The sequence below is a fragment of the Malaya genurostris genome, chromosome 2 (assembly GCF_030247185.1).
Source record: "Malaya genurostris strain Urasoe2022 chromosome 2, Malgen_1.1, whole genome shotgun sequence".
Classification (NCBI taxonomy): Eukaryota; Metazoa; Arthropoda; class Insecta; order Diptera; family Culicidae; genus Malaya; species Malaya genurostris.
Window position 1 is genome coordinate 71,323,618 of NC_080571.1, and position 20,434 is coordinate 71,344,051.

The 20,434-nt window shown below is 36.5% G+C and overlaps 1 protein-coding gene across 1 annotated transcript; it reads left to right on the forward strand.

Annotated features, from left to right (window-relative positions):
• Positions 1-343: 343 nt before the first annotated feature.
• LOC131428497 (probable fatty acid-binding protein) lies at positions 344-19,997 on the forward strand. Its single transcript, XM_058592480.1, has 2 exons — positions 344-543; positions 19,030-19,997. Exons 1-2 carry the CDS (start codon positions 471-473, stop codon positions 19,353-19,355), a joined length of 399 nt encoding a protein of 132 aa, XP_058448463.1. The 5' UTR covers positions 344-470; the 3' UTR covers positions 19,356-19,997.
• Positions 19,998-20,434: the final 437 nt, after the last annotated feature.

Below are 20,434 nucleotides of genomic sequence, written 5' to 3' on the forward strand. Positions count from 1 at the left end.
AAGAAACATTGAACCTTCCGACAATATTTTGAGAAAAAATCGGTGAAAATACCCGGTATTTGCTCATTATCACATATCTCTTCCGCATGCATACATAATATTTTAAAGATAAATAAGTGCTTGATAACAAAGTTTCAAATATTCATACAACCCATCTAACTTTTATGAAACATAAATTAACCTATTTTGCTGGCAGCTCTGCGCTCTCCCGAAGCTGTATAATGACACAGCGTGCCATAATCCCGGCGAACGTCATCTGTGGAGCGTTTACGTGTGTCTGTTCTCGGCTCATGTGTCCCATAATAGCCGAACGGATGCCGGTATAAAACGAAACCGAGCGACTACTGAATCGTGTATTCCAGTGTAAACAGTGGTGCGCTATAGTCCTGCTGGTGGTGAACTTTTTTAGTCGTTGCACTCATAGTTTTCATATTGTACCTTGACCATCATCTAAAACAATATAATTAACAATGGCAACCTGGGCAGGAAAGAAGTACAAGATGGAGAAATCGGAAGGATTCGATGATTACATGAAGGCCCTCGGTAAGTACACAAAGATGAGTACTATAATTTCTAGATGATTCAAGTGTGTGCATGCAACGTGTAGAGAAAACTTTTAAAGCAGTTAAGTGCTGTGATAGTGTCTGGGTTGAAAGAATTGATTAAATTTCCAGTGTGGTAGTCGGTATGACTTTGAAAATGTGTGAAGTGAACTTGCTTGCTGTTCAATTTCTCGATGACCCGTTTGCCACCGGATTTGAACTCTAGCGATATTAGTGTGCTAACCCCCAATGAATCAGAACTGCCAAACTCGTATCGTACGATAGCATTCCGTTGCGTTTGCGCCAAATGCCGGCCGGTTTTTCTTTCGCAATTAACCCTCGTTTTCTACCTTCGTGTCTTCTTCCGCTGCATACCGCTCCGCAATCTTCCACTCGCCGTCTGATTGTGGTAATCTACCGCACAACCGCCGCAAAGTTCTGAGGCTGGAACTAAAAAGAACCAGCTAAAATCGAATGCTTGCTTCATCGGTGGCGTGCATTGAAATTGTCTCCGCACTACGCCATCGGAAAATCGAAGAGCAACTTTTAATTTTATCACCGCGTAGATTTGTCGTCAGCGACTGTCTATTTTTTCCTCCAAGAGGTCAGTTTGCTAACTGCCATCCGTTGGTGTTAACAGAATACATGTCGCAGTAGGAAAAAAAACAGTACGTCGAACTGAAACCTGTGATAATTCTACCGGTTTGCAAGTTGTTCGCATCACACGTAGAAGGCGATGCTCGCGTGTTCCGTTCCATTGCCTTCCATCGCACTGCAGTTGCTACCTATCGGTCGACGGTTGTTGAGGGAACCGCGGATGGAAAGGTACGGTAGAAGTGCTGAAAGCATCATCGTTTTGGTGAGATGTTTTTCTTCCTTCGAGGGGTTCAAAGTTCCAATAAAAAAATAGAACAAAAACTGTCCGTCTTCGGTTCGGTTTTCTCTAACCCATACGAGCGCATTTTGCTATCACTTGCAACAACGGATAGGAACAATTGAATAAATAATACCTTTTGATAACTCTGTTGTTTCGTTAGATTTCAAAATGCAATATGAAATTTTTAATTGTTTTCAGAGCAAATTTTATTATTGGCTTATTATTGATTATTTCATGACGCCGTCATCTTGACTCATTATCAAGGCAACCGCAGCAAGGAGTTGTCAAACATGTGCACTAGGGTGGGACAAATTTTTCGTGTTCCTTTTGAGTCCCATAAGAACCATGCCAAATTTAAGCTCGATCGGTGAAACTATCTTTTCGCGCTCGAGGTCTAGAGTTTTTATGGGATTCAGTATAGGAAAATAAACTATCAACTCTGAAAATCAGTGCATATGTCATTTTCGTTAGAAATTTAACGAGGAAGAAATCCTTCGAAGACTGTAAAACAATCCGTCTTTTGTAGAAAAAGTTATTGAAGGTAAACCGACACAAGGCCCGAACAATCCACTGCTTCCAGAGGTCGTAATATTATTTGACTGTCCTTTATTATGCTATATCAGTTGATCTGAGTTGTTTGATGTCTTCACAATAGCTATTTAGCTCCGAATGAAGATTTTTTTAAAGTGATAACCCATGTCTCAAAACTTACCGTAAAGACAGAAAGTCTTGTAAATTATTTTTTTGCATAAAGCATCGTCCATATCTTCTAAACTATATGAAATAGAAAATTCAAGTATTAAGCAAAGTTATTGGATTTGAGAAACATTGTCAAAGACACCAAAATCCAATTTCTTTAATTTAAAAAGTTAGACTCTTTTGTGTCTTTATAGCGCGTTTTGGAACAAGACTTGTCACTTAAAATAAAATCTTCATACTAAGTTGAGTAACTTGTGTGAGGACAGGAAACAACTGAGATCAACCGTTATAGCATAATAAAAGAAAGTAAAATCTTATTACCACTACTAGAAGCAGTGATGCTAGATATACTAAGAAATGAACAATTGTTCGGGCCTTATGTCGGTTTTCCTTTAGTAACATTTTTCTACAAATGTCGGATTGTTTTGCGGTCTTCGAAGGTTTTCCTTCTCGATAATTTTCCAAAGAAAATAACACATGCACGGATTTTTAGAGTTCATAGGTTGATCTCCAACCGTTATTTTTTTTCTGTAAAACGTCAATTTTCCCATACTAAATCCCATAAAAACTTCAAACCTCTAGCGCGAAAATATAGTTTCTCCGATCGAACTAAAAATTTTCATGGTGCTTATGCGGGGTCCCATAAGTTTGGAACACGAAAAGTTTGGTGGAGCTAAATTCAATATTATGTCCCACCCTAATGTGCATTAAAATTCATCTGTGTCATTATTAGAGCCCCTCACACGAAATAATATTCAGTATGATTAATCCTCCGTCAATGCGTCAATTCCATTTGAGTTCACACTGTCATTTTCCAGAACACTATCAATATTATTAGCAGCCCTGACACGAGTCAACATTATTGTCAATCCACTATATTGTCAATACCGTCAATCCAATTGGCATGGAAACTTGTGTAAGCATTTTTCGAGAAAATCGACCGCTTAGAGCATTATTTATTCTGAATAACTAATTATTGAAGCATTTAGAGATAAGTTCATTACCATTTCATAACTGACGTTCAAGTACATTAGTAAAATTTAATTAATTTTATACGGATTCTGCGAATTTCGTACCGCTTTTTAAGAAAGTCAGGTTTTTCCAGCAATATAGGTAAGATTACAGACGATTTTTTCTGCTTTATCATATGATGATAGAGTAACATGATCAATCGGCTCGACAATCGGACCGATTCCTGCTGACTAATTTCACTGGGTTAAATCATTGAACCTGCGCAAGTTGAACTCAGTTGAACTAATTAACTATTCAGAACGCACCCAAAGGTTGTAGTACATGTACAATTTTTGTGCATTCTACACATTCAAAACACTCATTCGCCTTGTTTGCCAATAGTTATTCTCTCCTCTCGAGTTGCTCTCTCCTCTTTTTCTGTGAAAAATGAGGGAACAAATTACACCAAATTACATTTCATTCAAAGAATTATCCTTTTTCGAGTGTAATAATTTCGTAATAAATAAAATTATTCGTTTATTTTCCTCTACCACCTTACCGATATTGAATGGTGTACGTAAATTCAGTGCGCACAATCTGGCATCGCTGTCATTGCACATATTAAACGGATCAGGGTCATTTCGCCGAAAGCCGTTTCGCCGAACGCCATTTCGCCGAAAGGGTTATTTCGCCGAATGGGTCACTTCGCCGAATGCCATTTCGCCGAAAGCCATTTGGCCGAATGGGTCATTTCGGCGAATACTGAAATCGTCTTAAAATCGTAATTAGAATTGATTTGAAATAAAGACAAATGAAAGATGATAGCGTTAACGCCCATTTTGTTGACCTACAATTGTACTTCTTGAATATAAATTGATTCTTGTACTCTTGAATAAATATTGATTCATGAGCCTCAGAACGGAGTTCTCAAGAAAACTTGTCGACTATTAGCTACTAAGCATCAAAGCAATTGCATAGGTGTATCTACCAGGCAAATGTATGTGGTATTTTCCGTTTATTAAGTGAAAATCTAATGCGGCTACGCCACATCGTTTTGGTTCATGTGCTGTCCGACCTCGCTACCGCTCGTTCGAACCTAACTAAAGCAAAGAAACCTAGTTTTGAGTAGACCGGGCAAACGAGGCGGTTACAGGTTTGTATGCAAGAGGCCACCGCTTCCGACGGCGGGTCGGCGGCCGACTTAGCTGGCGTTATATGGCTGCGCCACATCAGTTATAAAGGAGACAAAACATACAGGAGACACGACCCTTTCGGTAAAATGACCCTTTCGGCAAAATGACACTTTCGGCGAAATGGCATTCGGTGAAACGACTTTCGACGAAATGGCTTTCTGCGAAATGACTCGCTAAACACTGAACTATTAAACAGTTACCTCTATGAAGAGAAAGTATTATCAATACTCTTTTTTTTATTCAATAATATAATATAACACACTGCTTAAGCTCTAAGATGCCAAGGGTATTTACTAATCTTAATTATCGTCTAACTTAAAATTAGAATAGTATCATTATATAATGTAGTATCGGGGTCGCGGATTCTCGAGAATCCAACTTTTAGCTGGCGATCGGTAGTGGGCGTTGAATTGAATTTAGGATGAGATGATTCCAGATGGCGTTGGTAATTTTCTATGTTGGCCGCATTCTTCGGTCCGTGTGGGTCCTGAATTTCGTATTATGAAACATTTTCGTCAGACTGAGAGTTGAATGACCGAACGTCAACTTACGAAGTAAAATCCCACTTAAACTTACGAGGTTGAGAACCTTTTAAATATTATTATAATAAAATCTTTTCTTTTAAAGCATATGGGTTTAAAATTATTTTGTTGATTCCGATTGTTAATGAAAATTTGCAACAATTTATTTATTTTAATTATTGAATTTTAAACGCTCACAGAATTTCTCTTTCTAAAGCCATTAAATCTTAGCATAATATTATTTCAACGTTATTTTTTTATAATAACTTCAATTTAATAGTGCATATAGATGTATAGAGATTTTTTAAATTTAAGGCCATTCAGATTTTCTTTGAAAATATCTGACATTCCGGTTTTGAACTAACAATAATATTGTGAAAATATTCAGTATTGACAAGTTTTTTATCAGTCTCTGGAAGTCTGGAAACAGACTTCTAAACTGACACACTGAGGATGAGTGCAAATAGCATTCGAAATACTAGTATCTACGAAATAGTTAAAATTATTCATAACGGATTTTAAGGGAACTTTCATTTTTTTCAAAAACGGTTTAACAACACGGAACGACCGAAATTAGCTCTGCGCCTAATTCGTATTACTGTTTTTGAATTAGTTGATTTTAACAACAAAATTTCCAAAATAACTATAAAATTAGTTAAAATTTAGAATTTACTGTGCTGAAAAAAACTCTTATTTTTAGAGAATGTGTTTAGTTGGCGAATATTCTGGACACAAACCAGCAATATTTCAATCCAACACGAAATTCTCATTGACAACTAATTTCGTTATTAAAATCAGAAACTTTGATTCTATTTATCTATCACCGTCATTACTGAAGGACAGCAGTGTCAAAGCAAAACAATCCATTAAAAAGCTAAAAGGGACAGTCTTGTTGAAACTGCTCGCAAATTGTTTAGATGTTTTTCGCATGTGTTACGATATATCCCTATATAAATTTCTAAACCGATATGTAAAAATGACATAAACTGTTAGTGGAAAGTGTATTTATTCAGAATTTGTGCGCAGTTGAATCGATTGTGGGTAATAATGTTTTTCGCGAAACAGTGAAGTAAGTTTCGAATATTGCACTCTCATTGTACACGTCAAATGTATCTTCTCATTCCGGGCTACGCCGTCCGGTGTACTACTTGTATTCGGTTTTTGTTTTCCGAGTGCTCAAAGTTTTCAGTGAGAGAGTCGATTTCGCGAAGTCGAATGAAGAAAACAGCGATTTAGAAGTAAAATTTTTCAAAAAGAAGTTTATGTTTCGCTTATGTCCAATACAACATCGTATTTATACCTGCAAATATAGAAAAGATAACCGCGACTGAAATTTTTTTCGGTAGTAGTGTGCCATCTAGTGGCTAGTAGTCATTACGGTGTTAACGAGCGCCATATAGCTGCTAATTGCAGAAACCAATTCAACCATTTATGTTGGTTGAAAACAACGTTTTATTTCTCTAATTCAACTAAAAAATTAGTTGAATGGATTTGAAGCGTGCCTTAGCTAAGAAATGACAGCACGTTTAATTGGTGAATTCAACTAAAAAAAATAGCCATTTCAACAAATATTTTATTATTATTAAGAGAATTAGAATTAAAAAATCTAAATTAGCAAAAGTAAGATTTTTTTAGTTGTCTCAAAAAATAACTAACTAAAATCAGAAAATCAACTAATTTTTTCGCCAAAATGCTAATTTCGGTCTTTCCGCACGGAACGACCGAAATTAGCTCTGCGCCTAATTCGTATTACTGTTTTTGAATTAGTTGATTTTAACAACAAAATTTCCAAAATAACTATAAAATTAGTTAAAATTGAGAATTTATTTGCTGAAAAAAACTCTTATTTTTAGAGAATGTGTTTAGTTGGCGAATATTCTGGACACAGACCAGCAATATCTCAATCCAACACGAAATTCTCATTGACAACTAATTTTGTTTTTAAAATCAGAAAATTTGTTTCTATTTATCTATCACCAGTTTATTAGCCACAAAATTCATGAGAAGTGTCAAAACAAAACAATCCAATAAAAAGCTAAAAGGGACAGTCTTGTTGAAACTGCTTGCAAATTGTTTAGATGTTTTACGCATGTGTTACGATATATCCATATATAAATTTCTAAACCGGTATGTAAAAATGACGTAAACTGTTAGTGGAAAGTGTATTTATTCAGAATTTGTGCGCATTTGAAGCGATTGTGCGTAATAATGTTTTTACGCGGAACAGTGAATTGAGTTTCGAATGTTGCACTCTAATTGTACATGTCAAATGATGTTTTTTTGTATCTTCCAACCTTCCGGGCCACGCCGTTAGATGTACTACTTGTATTCGGTTTTTATTTTCCGAGTGCTCAAAGTTTTCAGTGAGAGAGTCGATTTCGCGAAGTCGAATGAAGAAAACAGCGATTTAGAAGAAAAATGTTCAAAAAGAAGTTTATGTTTCGCTTATGTCTTTTTCTCCAATACAACATCGTATTTATACCTGCCAATATAGAAAAGACAACCGCGACTGAAATTTTTTTCGGTAGTAGTGTGCCATCTAGTGGCTAGTAGTCATTACGGTGCGTTATTTCGGCGACAGAGCGCCATATAGCTGCAAATTGCAGAAACCAATTCAACCATTTATGTTGGTTGAAAACAACGTTTCATTTCTCTAATTCAACTAAAAAATTAGTTGAATGGATATGAAGTGTGCCTTAGCTAAGAAATGACAATTGGTGAATTCAACTAAAAAAATAGCCATTTCAATAAATATTTTATTATTATCAAGGAAATTAGAATTGAAAAATCTAAATTAGCAAAAGTAAGATTTTTTTAGTTGTTTCAAAAATTAACTAACTAAAATCAGAAAATCAACTATTTTTTTCGCCAAAATGCTGATATCGGTCTTTCCGTGTGGCTAATAATTGTATGTACTAAAAGAGTCACCATATGCTTGTAGGTCATGCAGATTGAATTTACTTTCTGTTATCTTTTCCCTAAATTCGATACTTTAAAGGTTTAAACAATTAGTTTTTTATAAATACTAAGAATTTTAAGTCTAGGTAGGTCTTTGGACTAGTAAGTTAACAGTATTTTTCGAAAATGATATCTTGAATTTATTCCAAAAAAATCATCTTTTCTGTGAGTTTTTCACCGTGGACAAAAGGATTACAAATTTTGAAACTTATTCATTAACCGGCCGCAAGTTTCAAATCGTCTAATACGCTTTCGCCTCATAGCTCTGATTCGTGTGCTCTTCAGCATCAAACGCTCTCTTTTGACCCTTACTAAGAGTGCAATCAAAGTGAGTTTCTCGCTGAGCAAAGTGAAACGATTCAATGTGAGTGCTGTTATCTCGTCCAAATAAATCTGGCAGGTTTATTTTTAACAAATTAAATTCAACCAGAGACCAGCACTGCGTTTTGACGCTAGCACTCTGGCAGTGACCTGAGGCATATTAACTAGCTTTGAGTAGTTCGGATTGTCAAGCTATAAAATATCACTACCTTTTAAACGCACACAATTAAGAAATCCTACGGAGTTCGGTAATATATAAATTGCCGAAAGAAATCGATAATACAAAAAACTCCTATTCGACTTGAATTATCTGGAAATCTGAAAACATATTTACAAATATAAAAAATATATTTATATTATTCGGTAATTCAATATTTTTATTGAAATATTCGATAGCTCTAGAAGCATAATTTACGACAGTTTTAAAATTTAAATTTGAAATTTTCAACAAAAAACTAACAACCACAGCAGCATTCTACTCATGCTGCAAATAGAGATAAAAGAACTGCTTGATAGTTCTATTGAGAGAACTAATGCTTCTGAACCGTTCGTTCGTTCTTCTGATATTTTATGTTTCTGTATGAGAATATGAAAACAACTCATAAACGTTTTGATTGTATTTTTTCTTCACGTTTCGCTACGTTGTATAACAGTTTATGTTGACCTGTCATGCCACCTGGCAGTTAATCATAAATCACTAAGCAGATGAAAGGCTGAAACTTTTCTTGAGTTGCCTTTTTTAAATACATCAAAATCCATCGCCTTTACTAACGTTCTGAAAGTAATTATAATTAAAATTTCAGTTTTGCAATGACTAATGAAAAGATGATTTTTTGAAAAAAAAAAAAGATACACTCCGAGGCAGGACGTACAAAGATACGAAAATGTTGTTAATTTTCATCAATTTTCATGCACATTTAATGGAATTTAATGGGAAGTTACTGTGTATGTTAAATCCAAAAAATCATCTTTTCTGAGAGTTTTTCATTAATTTAACCTTTGCAATTTTTTCTTCCATTCAGTCATTGCAAAACTTAATTATGGCGACTTTATGTCAAACCAACTAAAAATTAATAAACCATTGAATTTTGCTGTTAGCAAATTTACTGACTAAAATAATTTTTTTTATTAATACTAATAAAAGTGAAATATTTTGAGTATTTTTACAAAGACCGAAAATTTTCCAACATATTCCTGAAAATTGTGACCAGTGCGGTAAAATTTCATTTTCAATCGAATAATATAAGATGAAAATGAAATTCATGGCCGCTTCACTTGACTTTTGCTGCCATTTTCAAGTGAAGCTCCCGGAATTCATCGTCAGTTGATTAATCGTACCTAGTCATTTGAAGTTTTGTTTGCTCAGTTTCGAGTGACAAGTAGTCTACCTGCTTCAACGCCTTCGCTCTTGGTAGTAAGCAAATTCGAACGAATAGAATTACAAATGGAGTAAAGCATTAAAAATGAAAACTAAAAGAGGAAACAATTAATTTATGTGTATTCTGTGATTGATATTTCAGCTAACTGGTTTGTCTTTTATCTATTATCTTGAACCTATTCGAATGTTTACATGAACCTCATTTGAAGGCCGCTCTCACACTATTGAAAGAGATATTTTGACATTTCAAGAGATCAACTGACGGTGGTTAAACTGAGCCTCGATTGAAGAGAAACGAGTGATGAATTGAATGCTGCCCGTTCGGGCCGTCAGCAAACATTGTGTGTGTCAGAGAGTGAAGTTTACTGCATTAGAGAGATCGTCAATGTGTTCCACATTCAGTTTCAATTGAATTGAATGAAGTTTTACAGCACTGATTGTGTTCATTCCTAAATATGCAGTTAACTTATGTACTCTCTAATACAACTCAATCATATCCATTTCTCTTGAATGAAGTAGAGAATTATCAATATTTCTACACAAATAATTAGGCAGTTAACATGAAAATTGAATTTACAGGAAAGAAAGTGAACAAAGAGAATTCGTCATTTGCATTTAAGCACATTTTAAATGTTCACGTCGAGTTCGAAACTGAAGAAAAAGAACTACTATGATGATTTACCGAATTTCGGTAGTTTACAAACTCAGCTATTACAACTAGTTTGATATATTAGATTACAATATTCGATTGGCATTTTTTTATTTCTATTTTAATATAGTAATTAGTCACACATCAAAGTGTGTATGGATTTCGTCCCATGGGACCTTGCAATCCAAGATTCACTAGCCTATACTAACCTGTCACTTAACATTTTACAATAAAAATGTCGAATTCTAGAAATAGTACCAGCCTTTCTCATATTACTTATATTTTTTAAAACAAACTTGAAAAAAATTAAAAACTTTCTTTAGGTATAAACTATCATAACCATAACTTTCATAACTTTCTTTAGGTATAAACTATCATATCATCATTTGTGAACAGTTATGTCCAGTTAATATAGATTTAAATATGGAAACCATGCACGCTAGACAAAATTGAACAAAGCACGTTGTGTGTTAGGCGGTATCGTTGTGTTCTTCCGTGTACCGGTTTTGCATCGTCATTTTGAATGATAGCTTGAAAGTTTTGACACTCAGCGTCCTATAATTTTGGAACCGGAAGTCGGATCTAGATGCACAGTATCTTTTAAGACACTGAGAGCTTTGTTTGAATCAAGATTTGTGAAACTCGTTTCAACCGTTGCTGAGGAATCGAAGTGCGTTCCGCTATTGGGTTTTTTCACTATTACCGGTGCGTTCGGAAGCGGAGACCGGGGACTAGTAGTCCCAAAGTAGATTTATATGTCCACAAACCAACAAGGTCTGCCAATTAGATGAATTTACTAGTAAGTTTTATAAAAATTTGCCCCTCGTTTCGAAATCGCTTGTGAAAAAATATTCATAAAAATGAAAATTTTTCACTTATCGCGCTGTAATTCCGGAACCGAAAGTCGGATCTAGATTAACTTTTCGAGGACTTTTTGAAGAATTTCTAGATCCTTTATTTGCACCTTAGTTTGTACAAATCGACGTAAAAATTGACGAGAAAATTGAGTGCATCTTTTCTCATAGATTTGCACATATTACATTTGCATATTAGCATTTTGCGAACTGTTATACCAGCTAGCTTTACCGGTTTTATTAACTGACTGTACAATATGTTCATTTGAACAGTTTCATATCCAGTTTCTCTTCACAAATATTACTGCTGTGAAATATATCAAACAAGAAACTTGTTGCAAATAATACAAGCAAAGTGCGCTTTTCCAATCACACAATCGTTGTGGGAATAATTAGGAAATACAATACAAGAACAATGTTTGCTACTTAGGATGGAAGCTTGAACCGCGAGTTGAACCAATAGATTAATCAGTGGACGACCGTATAGACAGTAATGAGTCCATCAGAAAAGCAATCGCATCGGTCCTACCACTTCGTTTTAACAATTGTATACTGTACGCACAGATAGGCGAATGAGTACTGAATCAAATCAACTTCCAAACAGCCTTTAATATTCGAACATGCCTTGTAGTAGTCTAGTGCGGTATTAAGGAGAGTTACGGTTTTATTATTGGAGGCAAACCTAAAGAATATTTGGTGTTGAAATTTGACAGACCATTGTTATAGTATGTCCCGGTCCCCGAGCGGGAAGAATTCAATACATCTATACGATCAAAAAAATACTTTTCAGAGTGGTTTGAGGACCGATTTAAAACTGATATACCGATAAAGGTTGCCAGCAATTCTGAACGATCATCGATAAAAAAAATTTCACATTATATTAAGACTTTTCATTGCTACAATTCAATAAATCTTGACCCTTTCTTCAGGTTCAATAATAAAAAACGATCTCCAGTTGCAACTCCCATGCTCTTCTGTCACATACAGCAATTGAATATCACCCGACTGATTGTTTTCTGAAGAATGTGTTGAACTCGCTTCACAACCTAGTCTGGACCAGTCTCAGGATCGAAACAGTTCCTAACAGCCAATTAGCGCACCCATTGCCCCTAACTTCACGCCCAGATTTACTGTTAAAGTTCAGCGCGGCGAAAGGATCATCCAGAACGCGTCCAAGATTTATATAGAGGTTAATTTGATTAGCGCGCGGGAGTTCGCCGTTCTTGCAGACTTCGGTGCCACGCTTAATTGAATCAAGAACCCATTATAATCCACATCAGAGGAACTGTGAACACGACCGCCAGACCATTTTTTTCTTTCTCTCCTTTCAACAGTACGAGCCAGTATGCCGCGGAACGAAGAACAGAATTTGATTAATTTATTACAATTGATCAATTGTGTCACGGCCTGGGAAGTACTTGTCAGCTGGCGGACTTTGGCGGTGCTTCTTCGATCGGGCGAAGCTGGCGAATTGACAAGTACAAATACGCACTCACTCACACACACCATATGCGAACGTGCTGATTAGCAGACAACCGCAAAAGAAACTACCGGTTTGCCCTGTCTGAGACCTCTCAGACGGGGTCTTTATTGCGGATTTCCGCCTCTTTCTAGTATTAATTTTCCTCGGACACTCGGTCTATTAGCGTACTCTAACCACATGTCACGACGCACCGCCAGCCACCAGTGACGACGGAAAGTGGTACCCTGTCTGTATACCGCCATCGAGCGATATTAATTATAATTACATAATTGACGAAACCTCGTCACCCGATAACGAATTACTGTTCCGTGATCTATGTGCGACCATATAGGAAAGTCAACAAATTATTGATAAACCCATCGTAATCGGCTACCGGTCACTGTGCACTACCGGCTCTGTCTCCCGCCGGATCGTTATCAGAACTTGACACATTCGGGTGGTGCAGCAAATCGTTCCCCGAGATAACGTGTGCCTACTGATTTCAGTTACCTAACATTGATAAAATGTATGCTCTGTAGACTTCGAATTCGCTAGCGGTGAACATCTTATCAATTTTCTTTTCCTCGGATTAGATTATAGCTAATGAAACATAAACATGGTTTCAGACTTTGACTTGTTATCGTTTTCCTGGAGATTTGTTTCTAAACCTACGACTTAGCTACGACGTCTCTACGGAATAAAACGATCCGATGCTATGGTCTTTGCGGAAATGTTTTGGTTTTAGGTTAGCTAGCGCATACAGTGCTTGTCCTGATTCCGAAGAAAAATAAAATTGACTCGATTAATCACTGTTCGCGAGTTAGTCTAGTTCAGTGAAGTTTCCCTTGAGAAGAATGTTGAATCTTTGGGGAATTAAGCCCAATCTTTGGAGGAGCGAGTCGTTGATTTACTTTTTTTCTCACTCACTGTCAATTAATTTGACGTATCAGGAATTTCAAGAAATTTTACAAATTCGCGGATCTGTAGATGAAATCTATATAAATCCAATGTTTTCTACGGAATTCAACGGATTTAACTGTCAACCAAATTAATGATTGAAATAATCTAATATATATCTTCTTTAAATTTTAACTCTAGTTTGAACTCTATTAAACACCCCCATAGAAATCCGTTTTCATTTTCCTGCACTTGAACTTGTCTTTAACGGATCACTTCTTCTTTTCACGACAAAATCATCGGTTGTTAACATATTCCTAATTGCTTGTTTATTTGTGTATTTGTTTATTTGTTTGCTTGTTGCATCAGAGAATAAAAGTCGCAATGAATAGAAGGTCAAGATATAAAATCGAGGATTGTGACACTTTCTGAACAAACTTACGCGATGATTTCCCAAAATCGAATAAATTTTCAACTAGGGAAAAAGTTCGAACACACGCTGCAATAGATTCGTTGGCTCCAAACGATGTCCGATGGAACCTTCGTTGTAGCAAACCTGTTGATCGTAGAGTTCGTTGTGAAACCCGGAAGTCGATGAGAGACAGGATCTTTGAGGAGTCGATTTCGCCTTTGATCATCTTCGCCACAAACGCAGTTTGTTGAATCTTCCTTCGTCGTTCCAGGATGTCAAGATCTAACAGGCGACATCGATCTGGGTACGGTGGCAGATCCAAGGGATTTTGCCACGGAAGATCTCTTAGCGCAAGCCTTTTCTGAACACGCTCAATCCGTAAGTTCCAAACGAGTTGATATGGACTCCATACCAAACTGGCATTTTCCAGCAATTGGCCGCAATAAGGAACAGTATAACGCCTTCAAACATTGTGGATCCTTGAAATCTCTGCTGATTTTCCATATTACTGCCTTGTGGAACTCCTGATTTATTCGTAAACGGGGATGAAACTGAGGTTCCCAATTGTACACGTAGAACTCTACCACACAAATAGGAACTCAACCATTCAACGAACTTGTGTGATGCACCAAGTCGCATCAGTTTACATAATAGAATTCGGTGGTCTATACGATCAAATTACGTTTTTAGATCGGTGTACACTGCATCAATTTATACTCTTTCCTCCATCCGCGAAAAGCAGGTCGAGGTAATTTGTACTAACGAATCGTCCTGGCATAAATCCATGCTGATCGGTTGATATATAACTTTTTGTACGAGAAAGAACAACAGAGCTGACAACTATTTCGAACAGCTTGGAAGCAGCAGATAGGCTAGTAATACCACGATAATTTCTCACGTCCTTTCGATCACCGTTTTTTTTAGTTTGGAAACATGAACGACTGCTTCCATATCGTTGAAAATATACCATGCTTGAATGATTTGTTGAAAACATAACATAATGGTTCGAGCAGAGCAGTTGCACAGCGAGTATAAACGACAGATGGAATTCCATCAGGTCCAGCCGAGTACGAGCTCTTCAGTTTCTTTGCTGCAGCACTAATCGTTTCGGGAGTAATTATAAATGTACGCAAATCCACCAAGTTTTCAGGAACATATGATGCGGCGACTTCAGCTTCGATGTCGGAGGCCACTTTTTTAGTAAACACGGAAGCGAAGAATTTAGCAAACAACTCACAAGAGTCCGAGGTTGATGCAGACGTCACGTCGTCAAAACAAACGTTCTGAGGAATGATTGAACATTTTCGCTTCGAATTCACAGTTCCAAAAATTCCTGGGGTTCCTACGAAGGTCCGTTTGAACTCGCATGACGTTGGATTAAGATCGTATTTTATTCACTAGATGCCGTTAAGGATTCTCTACTGAAGTTTTTTTTAGAAAAGATCGATCAAACAGCGACGCGTTTAGAGCATATTCAGCAGCTCGATATTTTTCTATGGAACATGGATATTAGGACTTCTAAAACCGATGTTATATACCAATCGACTTCTGGATCGCGAAATATTTGTATGTGTATGTATGTATGTATAACACAAATGTGCAAATGGGCAAAACTCTGCAAAAAACTTCTTTCACACTTCCAAATCATTCGTATTAGTAGATTGTGTGAAAATTTTATTGATTCGCTTCCAGAACTGTTACGGTGCATCTTTTTTAAACTACGACTTAAAAATAGCATACAATACATACAATTGAATAACACGTAAAAATACAGTTTTTTCGTAAATTTACATAGTGGACGTTAAGGAGCAAGACTCTTTGCAAGCGTATAAGTAATGTCAACAAAGTGTGCGTAAAAACAAATTCCGACGCTTCTTTTCCTGATTTTCATCAATAAATCTTCCATACGGTTGAAAAACAAACCAATCAGTTCATTCTGCTTAAAATTGCAATTCAAGACAAGCGAAAATCGTAGTCTAAAATTCTTCCGTTTTCCTTAAAACTGTATGAGAAAAATTATTTCAGTTTCAGCTTACATCCACTAACACATTTGATTATCAACAAGCACATTCCTATATGGATTTCCTCTTGCAGAAATTATTGCGATATAAAGATTTACGTACCTTCTATAAGTAAACCCGCAAAATAAAAACCTTTAATTTAACACACGAAAGGCAATGGATATGGAGTGTTGTCGTAAAACTATTCATTTCTCAGGGAAACTGCTTTTTAACAGAAAACATTTTATTTTGTTTATTTTGTGTAGCGCAATCTAATATAAATGCATTGAAGCAGTGTTGCTAACTTTTTTATTAGGGAATTAAAATCTACATTCATAAAATGTAAGCAATTTTCCATCAAACGTTGGTGAAAAAGTGATCAAAACTGATATTTCATCCAAGATGTCAGACTTAACATTCATTCGAGAATAAATTATTGTTAAAAAATATTGTTTGAAACTCAATCGTGCAATCCACTTTGATCAACTCGGTGCACTGCATATATGAATACACAGATCTATGGCATACGTACCAAATAAAATGTACGTAATACACAATTTACCAACACAAGTTAACTTTGTTTACTCTTGATCCTTAAATGAGCCATGCCATTTTATAAGTGATGTATTTTTATTCAGTTTGGCTCCTTACAATTTTTTGGACAAGTTTTTGAAAACAATACCAATTATGTGGCCACCTTTATTCGCAATTCAAATTGACTCCTTTTGTTTGCGTTTGCCATTACCTTTTCGAGCAACTCGGGTGTTATAGCGTCGATTTTAGCACGAATGTTTGCCATGAGCTCGTCAATAATCTGAGACCAGTTGGCGTAAAACTTGCTTTTCAGATAACCCTACTAAAAGGTTGTAAGATTTAAAAATTACTTGAAATTCAATGAATTTAAAAACCAAAAAAAGCATAGCGACTACGACTTGAACTGAGAATCATTGGATCACGAATATCGTCCGTATTAAGCCCCAGAAGTACATATCTGCTTGTCAGGTAAATGGTGCATATAAATACATCCAATCGAACTTGCCAACCGAATGCAAATTACAGTCGGAGCTTGTAAAATGTATTCAAATCTGACATGAATGAAGCCACTACGAATGGAATTTCCCGTCATTTGACAAGTTAGTTTTTTTAATTGCATCGTATATGGGATTAGGTCACGTGTACAATTCATAATTCTCGGTTAATTTTTCAAAAGGGCGTGTAAGCAAGTGACAGTTTCTCTTTGTTTACTTTCTCTTCTATTAATTACCAAGCGGGTTCCACGTTTATCACTCAACTCTTTGCATGAAATGATACTCGGCTGTGGGAGTCTCGGTATTTTTTTGCCAAAATTTGGCATTAAAATTTAAGTGTGTAAGTAAGTTTGAAATGATAATTTATTTCTAATAACCATAAAATAAATATTCATTAAACAGTCCACGGATGGATAATAGCTTTAGAAACGCATTTCTTATTTAACCCTTGATTAGGGCATATGTGCCAAAAGTAAAAATAAAGTTTCAGGAAAAACTTCACTTTTGAAGCTACATCCGGAATCGTTATTCGTCTATAACTTTATTCTGTAAGTGAATAATTAATTTAAATAATAATAGATTGCACTCTTCGTTTATCAACACCAAGCTGGTATAGTTTGATTATTTAACCCTCAGGGTACGGACTGGGTTACCGTAACCCGAGCGAAATTTGAAAGAAGCGCCATACGAAGAGAAGTCGGCGAGGGGGGTCCGGACCAGGGGGGGAAAAACTTATAGGTACACACTATTAGAGGCCCAAGCGGCAGAGTCAGTCTCCGCTTTGTGTCCGAGCTAGACACATATAAACATTGTGCTCGGGTGTGGTACACCCAGTCCGTATCGAACGTTACAAAATCCAAAATTTTCAAAAAAATTAAGTTTTAATATTCGTCTGTTTGCCGCTGAGGAATAAAAAGGTAAGTAAGAATACGTACTCTTCACTTAATTTTGTAGATTCTAACCTCAAAATAACGCGTTGTACATGGTGTAAGCGAAGTATTGTAGTAGATCTCAATCACTTGAACGTACGTCTTATATCGAAATCTTTGCTGCTCGTAGTGAATTATAACTCATTAAATTTTGTTTCTTGTAATTTTTTGTTAAAGAACACGCATTAAAAACATGGCAACGCGTCGAATCACTCGAAGCGTTGCTGCTTTGGAGGAGTTGTACAAGGAAAACGAGGAGGACAGCGTTACAGAGAATGACAGTGACACCGACGACGCCGTAGGTGCGGAAGAGGAAAGTTCTCACGATTCTGAAACAGACGCAGAATCTGAAGGAGAGCCATTGTCAGGCGAAGAAGAAGCAGCTGCTCCGAGAGGCGCCCCGCCGCGCAAACGCGGCCGCCCTTCATACCTGCATGCTAAGAGCGTCATAAGGCGATGTGTAAAGAGCACGTAGCGAAACTGTGCTGCGAGTGCGGCAATATTATGTAACATGACTTGTGTAACTTTTTAATAATAAATATTCGCCTTTAACAATTATGTTTGGTATTTATTTATATGATACTACTCAACAATATCTGAGAAACAATTTTTTTACGCTCAAAGTAATTAATTTTAACCTTTATCATCATAAATCAACGAAACAACGTTTTTTCGCTAACTCGAAAAAACGCGTATTTTCATTTTTCAAAAAAAATATAGTTTTTGGAATAAATCAAAAAACCGTTATGGACATTTGTAAGAACTACTGTTTTACCTTTCAAATGCGAGTTATACAATGTTAATTTTTTTTTTCAAAAAGTTACAGCATTTTGAAAAAAAACGTTTTTTTCAAAAAAAATTCAAGACCCGTTAACATTTTTCATTATGATTTTTTTTCAATCAGTTAAATGATTAATCTGACAACTCTATTATATTTTTGAGTCAATTTCACACAAAATAAAAAAAAAATTATTCAAATTGACAAAGTACAGCTCGATATACACCCAATCAAAGTCGCCGGGTTAGGCTAACCCTGTCCGTACTGAACGTAACTTTTTTATAGTCCGTACCCTGAGGGTTAATGTGGAACAAAATATAGGGCATCTCACCAGGAAATCAAATAAATAAATGTAAACATTAGGTTATCAATGATAACAGATCATCTGAATATAAATAAATCAGCTCGAAAGTTCTGGAATTATTCATATCACACCACAAAGAAGCGCTTACCGGCGAATGTTTGAATACAAAACAATTGTTTTCGTTGTTGCACACAATCAGTTCTTATCAGCTGTTTTGAAACTCTGTCCACAATCTTTACTAACTTTCTGCTTTTGTTTTCCCTATCACTTTCTCAGGTGTCGGCATGGTGCTCCGCAAGCTCGGTAACAGTGTCACACCGACGGTCGAACTGATCAAGGAAGGAGACGAATACACCTTCAACACGCTGTCCACCTTCAAGAACACCACCATCAAGTTCAAGCTGGGCGAAGAGTTCGAGGAGGAAACCGTTGATGGTCGCAAGGTGAAATCGGTGTGCACCTTCGAGGGCGACAATAAACTTATCCACGAGCAGAAGGGTGAAAAACCGACGACCATCGTACGTGAGTTCACCGGTAACGATTTGACTGCCACCATGACCGCTGGAAGTGCCAAGTGCGTCCGATACTACAAAGCCATCTAAGCGCGACCAGCCGCCGTCGTCCAACATCTTCTTCTTCTTCTTCTTCTTCCGCATCTAAGACGTGACTATGGTCACGCCAAATCTTCCATACTAAACATCACACATTCACGCTGGACGAATCCTAGTCATCATCATCATCATCAGCATAATTGCTCTTCTTCCGACGTACGACATGGAACCTATCATCCTAAGGACGTCTAAGTACTAACGGGCCGACGCGCACACCATGTTGCAAAAAAACGAAAATTCTTACGAACGCAAGCCTTCTTGACCATACGTTTGTATCAATTGTAGGATAGGTACAAAACCATCTTCGTTTTTTTTTTGGGCAATTTTGTTTATTATTTTACATTCTATTATTCTATTTGTTGAAGTGAATTGAAATATCAAATTCTAGATATTATTACTGTGAAGAATGATCGACCAGAAAGAGTTCAAAATACATTATGAAGTATAATCGTATCGGTTCTGGTTTCTTGTTTTATTTCGTATTCGTCATTATGTTCCTTATATTCTCAAATACCTTACTGATGTCGCCTTAATCGAAAGTTCCAATTTTTACCTAAATGGACTACAAGCTGCCATCATGTACAAATCTACCGAGAGCTTTGTGTTCAGCATAAATAGGAATGAAACAAATAATATTATTTTGGTTTAACTCAAAGAAAGAAATGTCAAAAATAATGAGAATAATGTGATAAGTTAGGCGACGGATATAGTATGATGGGTGAGTCGATGCCTTTCACGCAGCCTACCTGGGTTCAATTCTCAACCTTACCTGTGGTGTGGTACGATCGGTGGTTTTCCAAGCACCTTTTGCAATTCGTGATTCGTACGCCGTTTCCGACTGCCATCTGCATTCTGCCATAGATGGTTCGCAATATCCTGCTTTCGAAAGTCACGTTGATCCTCTGCCAGCATAGTTCCGGTCTCGTGATCATAGAGAACAACAGGTCTAACGAGCATTTTGTAGATGGTCAATTTCATTTGGTGACGCACTTTTTTCGATCGACATTTTTTAGGTCTAAAGTATGCATGATTCCCTGCATAAATATGTCTCTGTTTTTCTCTGCTGGTAT

Bases quoted from the DNA above. Each gene is read 5' to 3' on its own strand.
- LOC131428497 (XM_058592480.1), top strand. From the start codon at position 471: ATGGCAACCTGGGCAGGAAAGAAGTACAAGATGGAGAAATCGGAAGGA. The intron at 544-19,029 runs GTAAGTACACAA...TCACTTTCTCAG, and splicing joins TGATTACATGAAGGCCCTCG to GTGTCGGCATGGTGCTCCGC.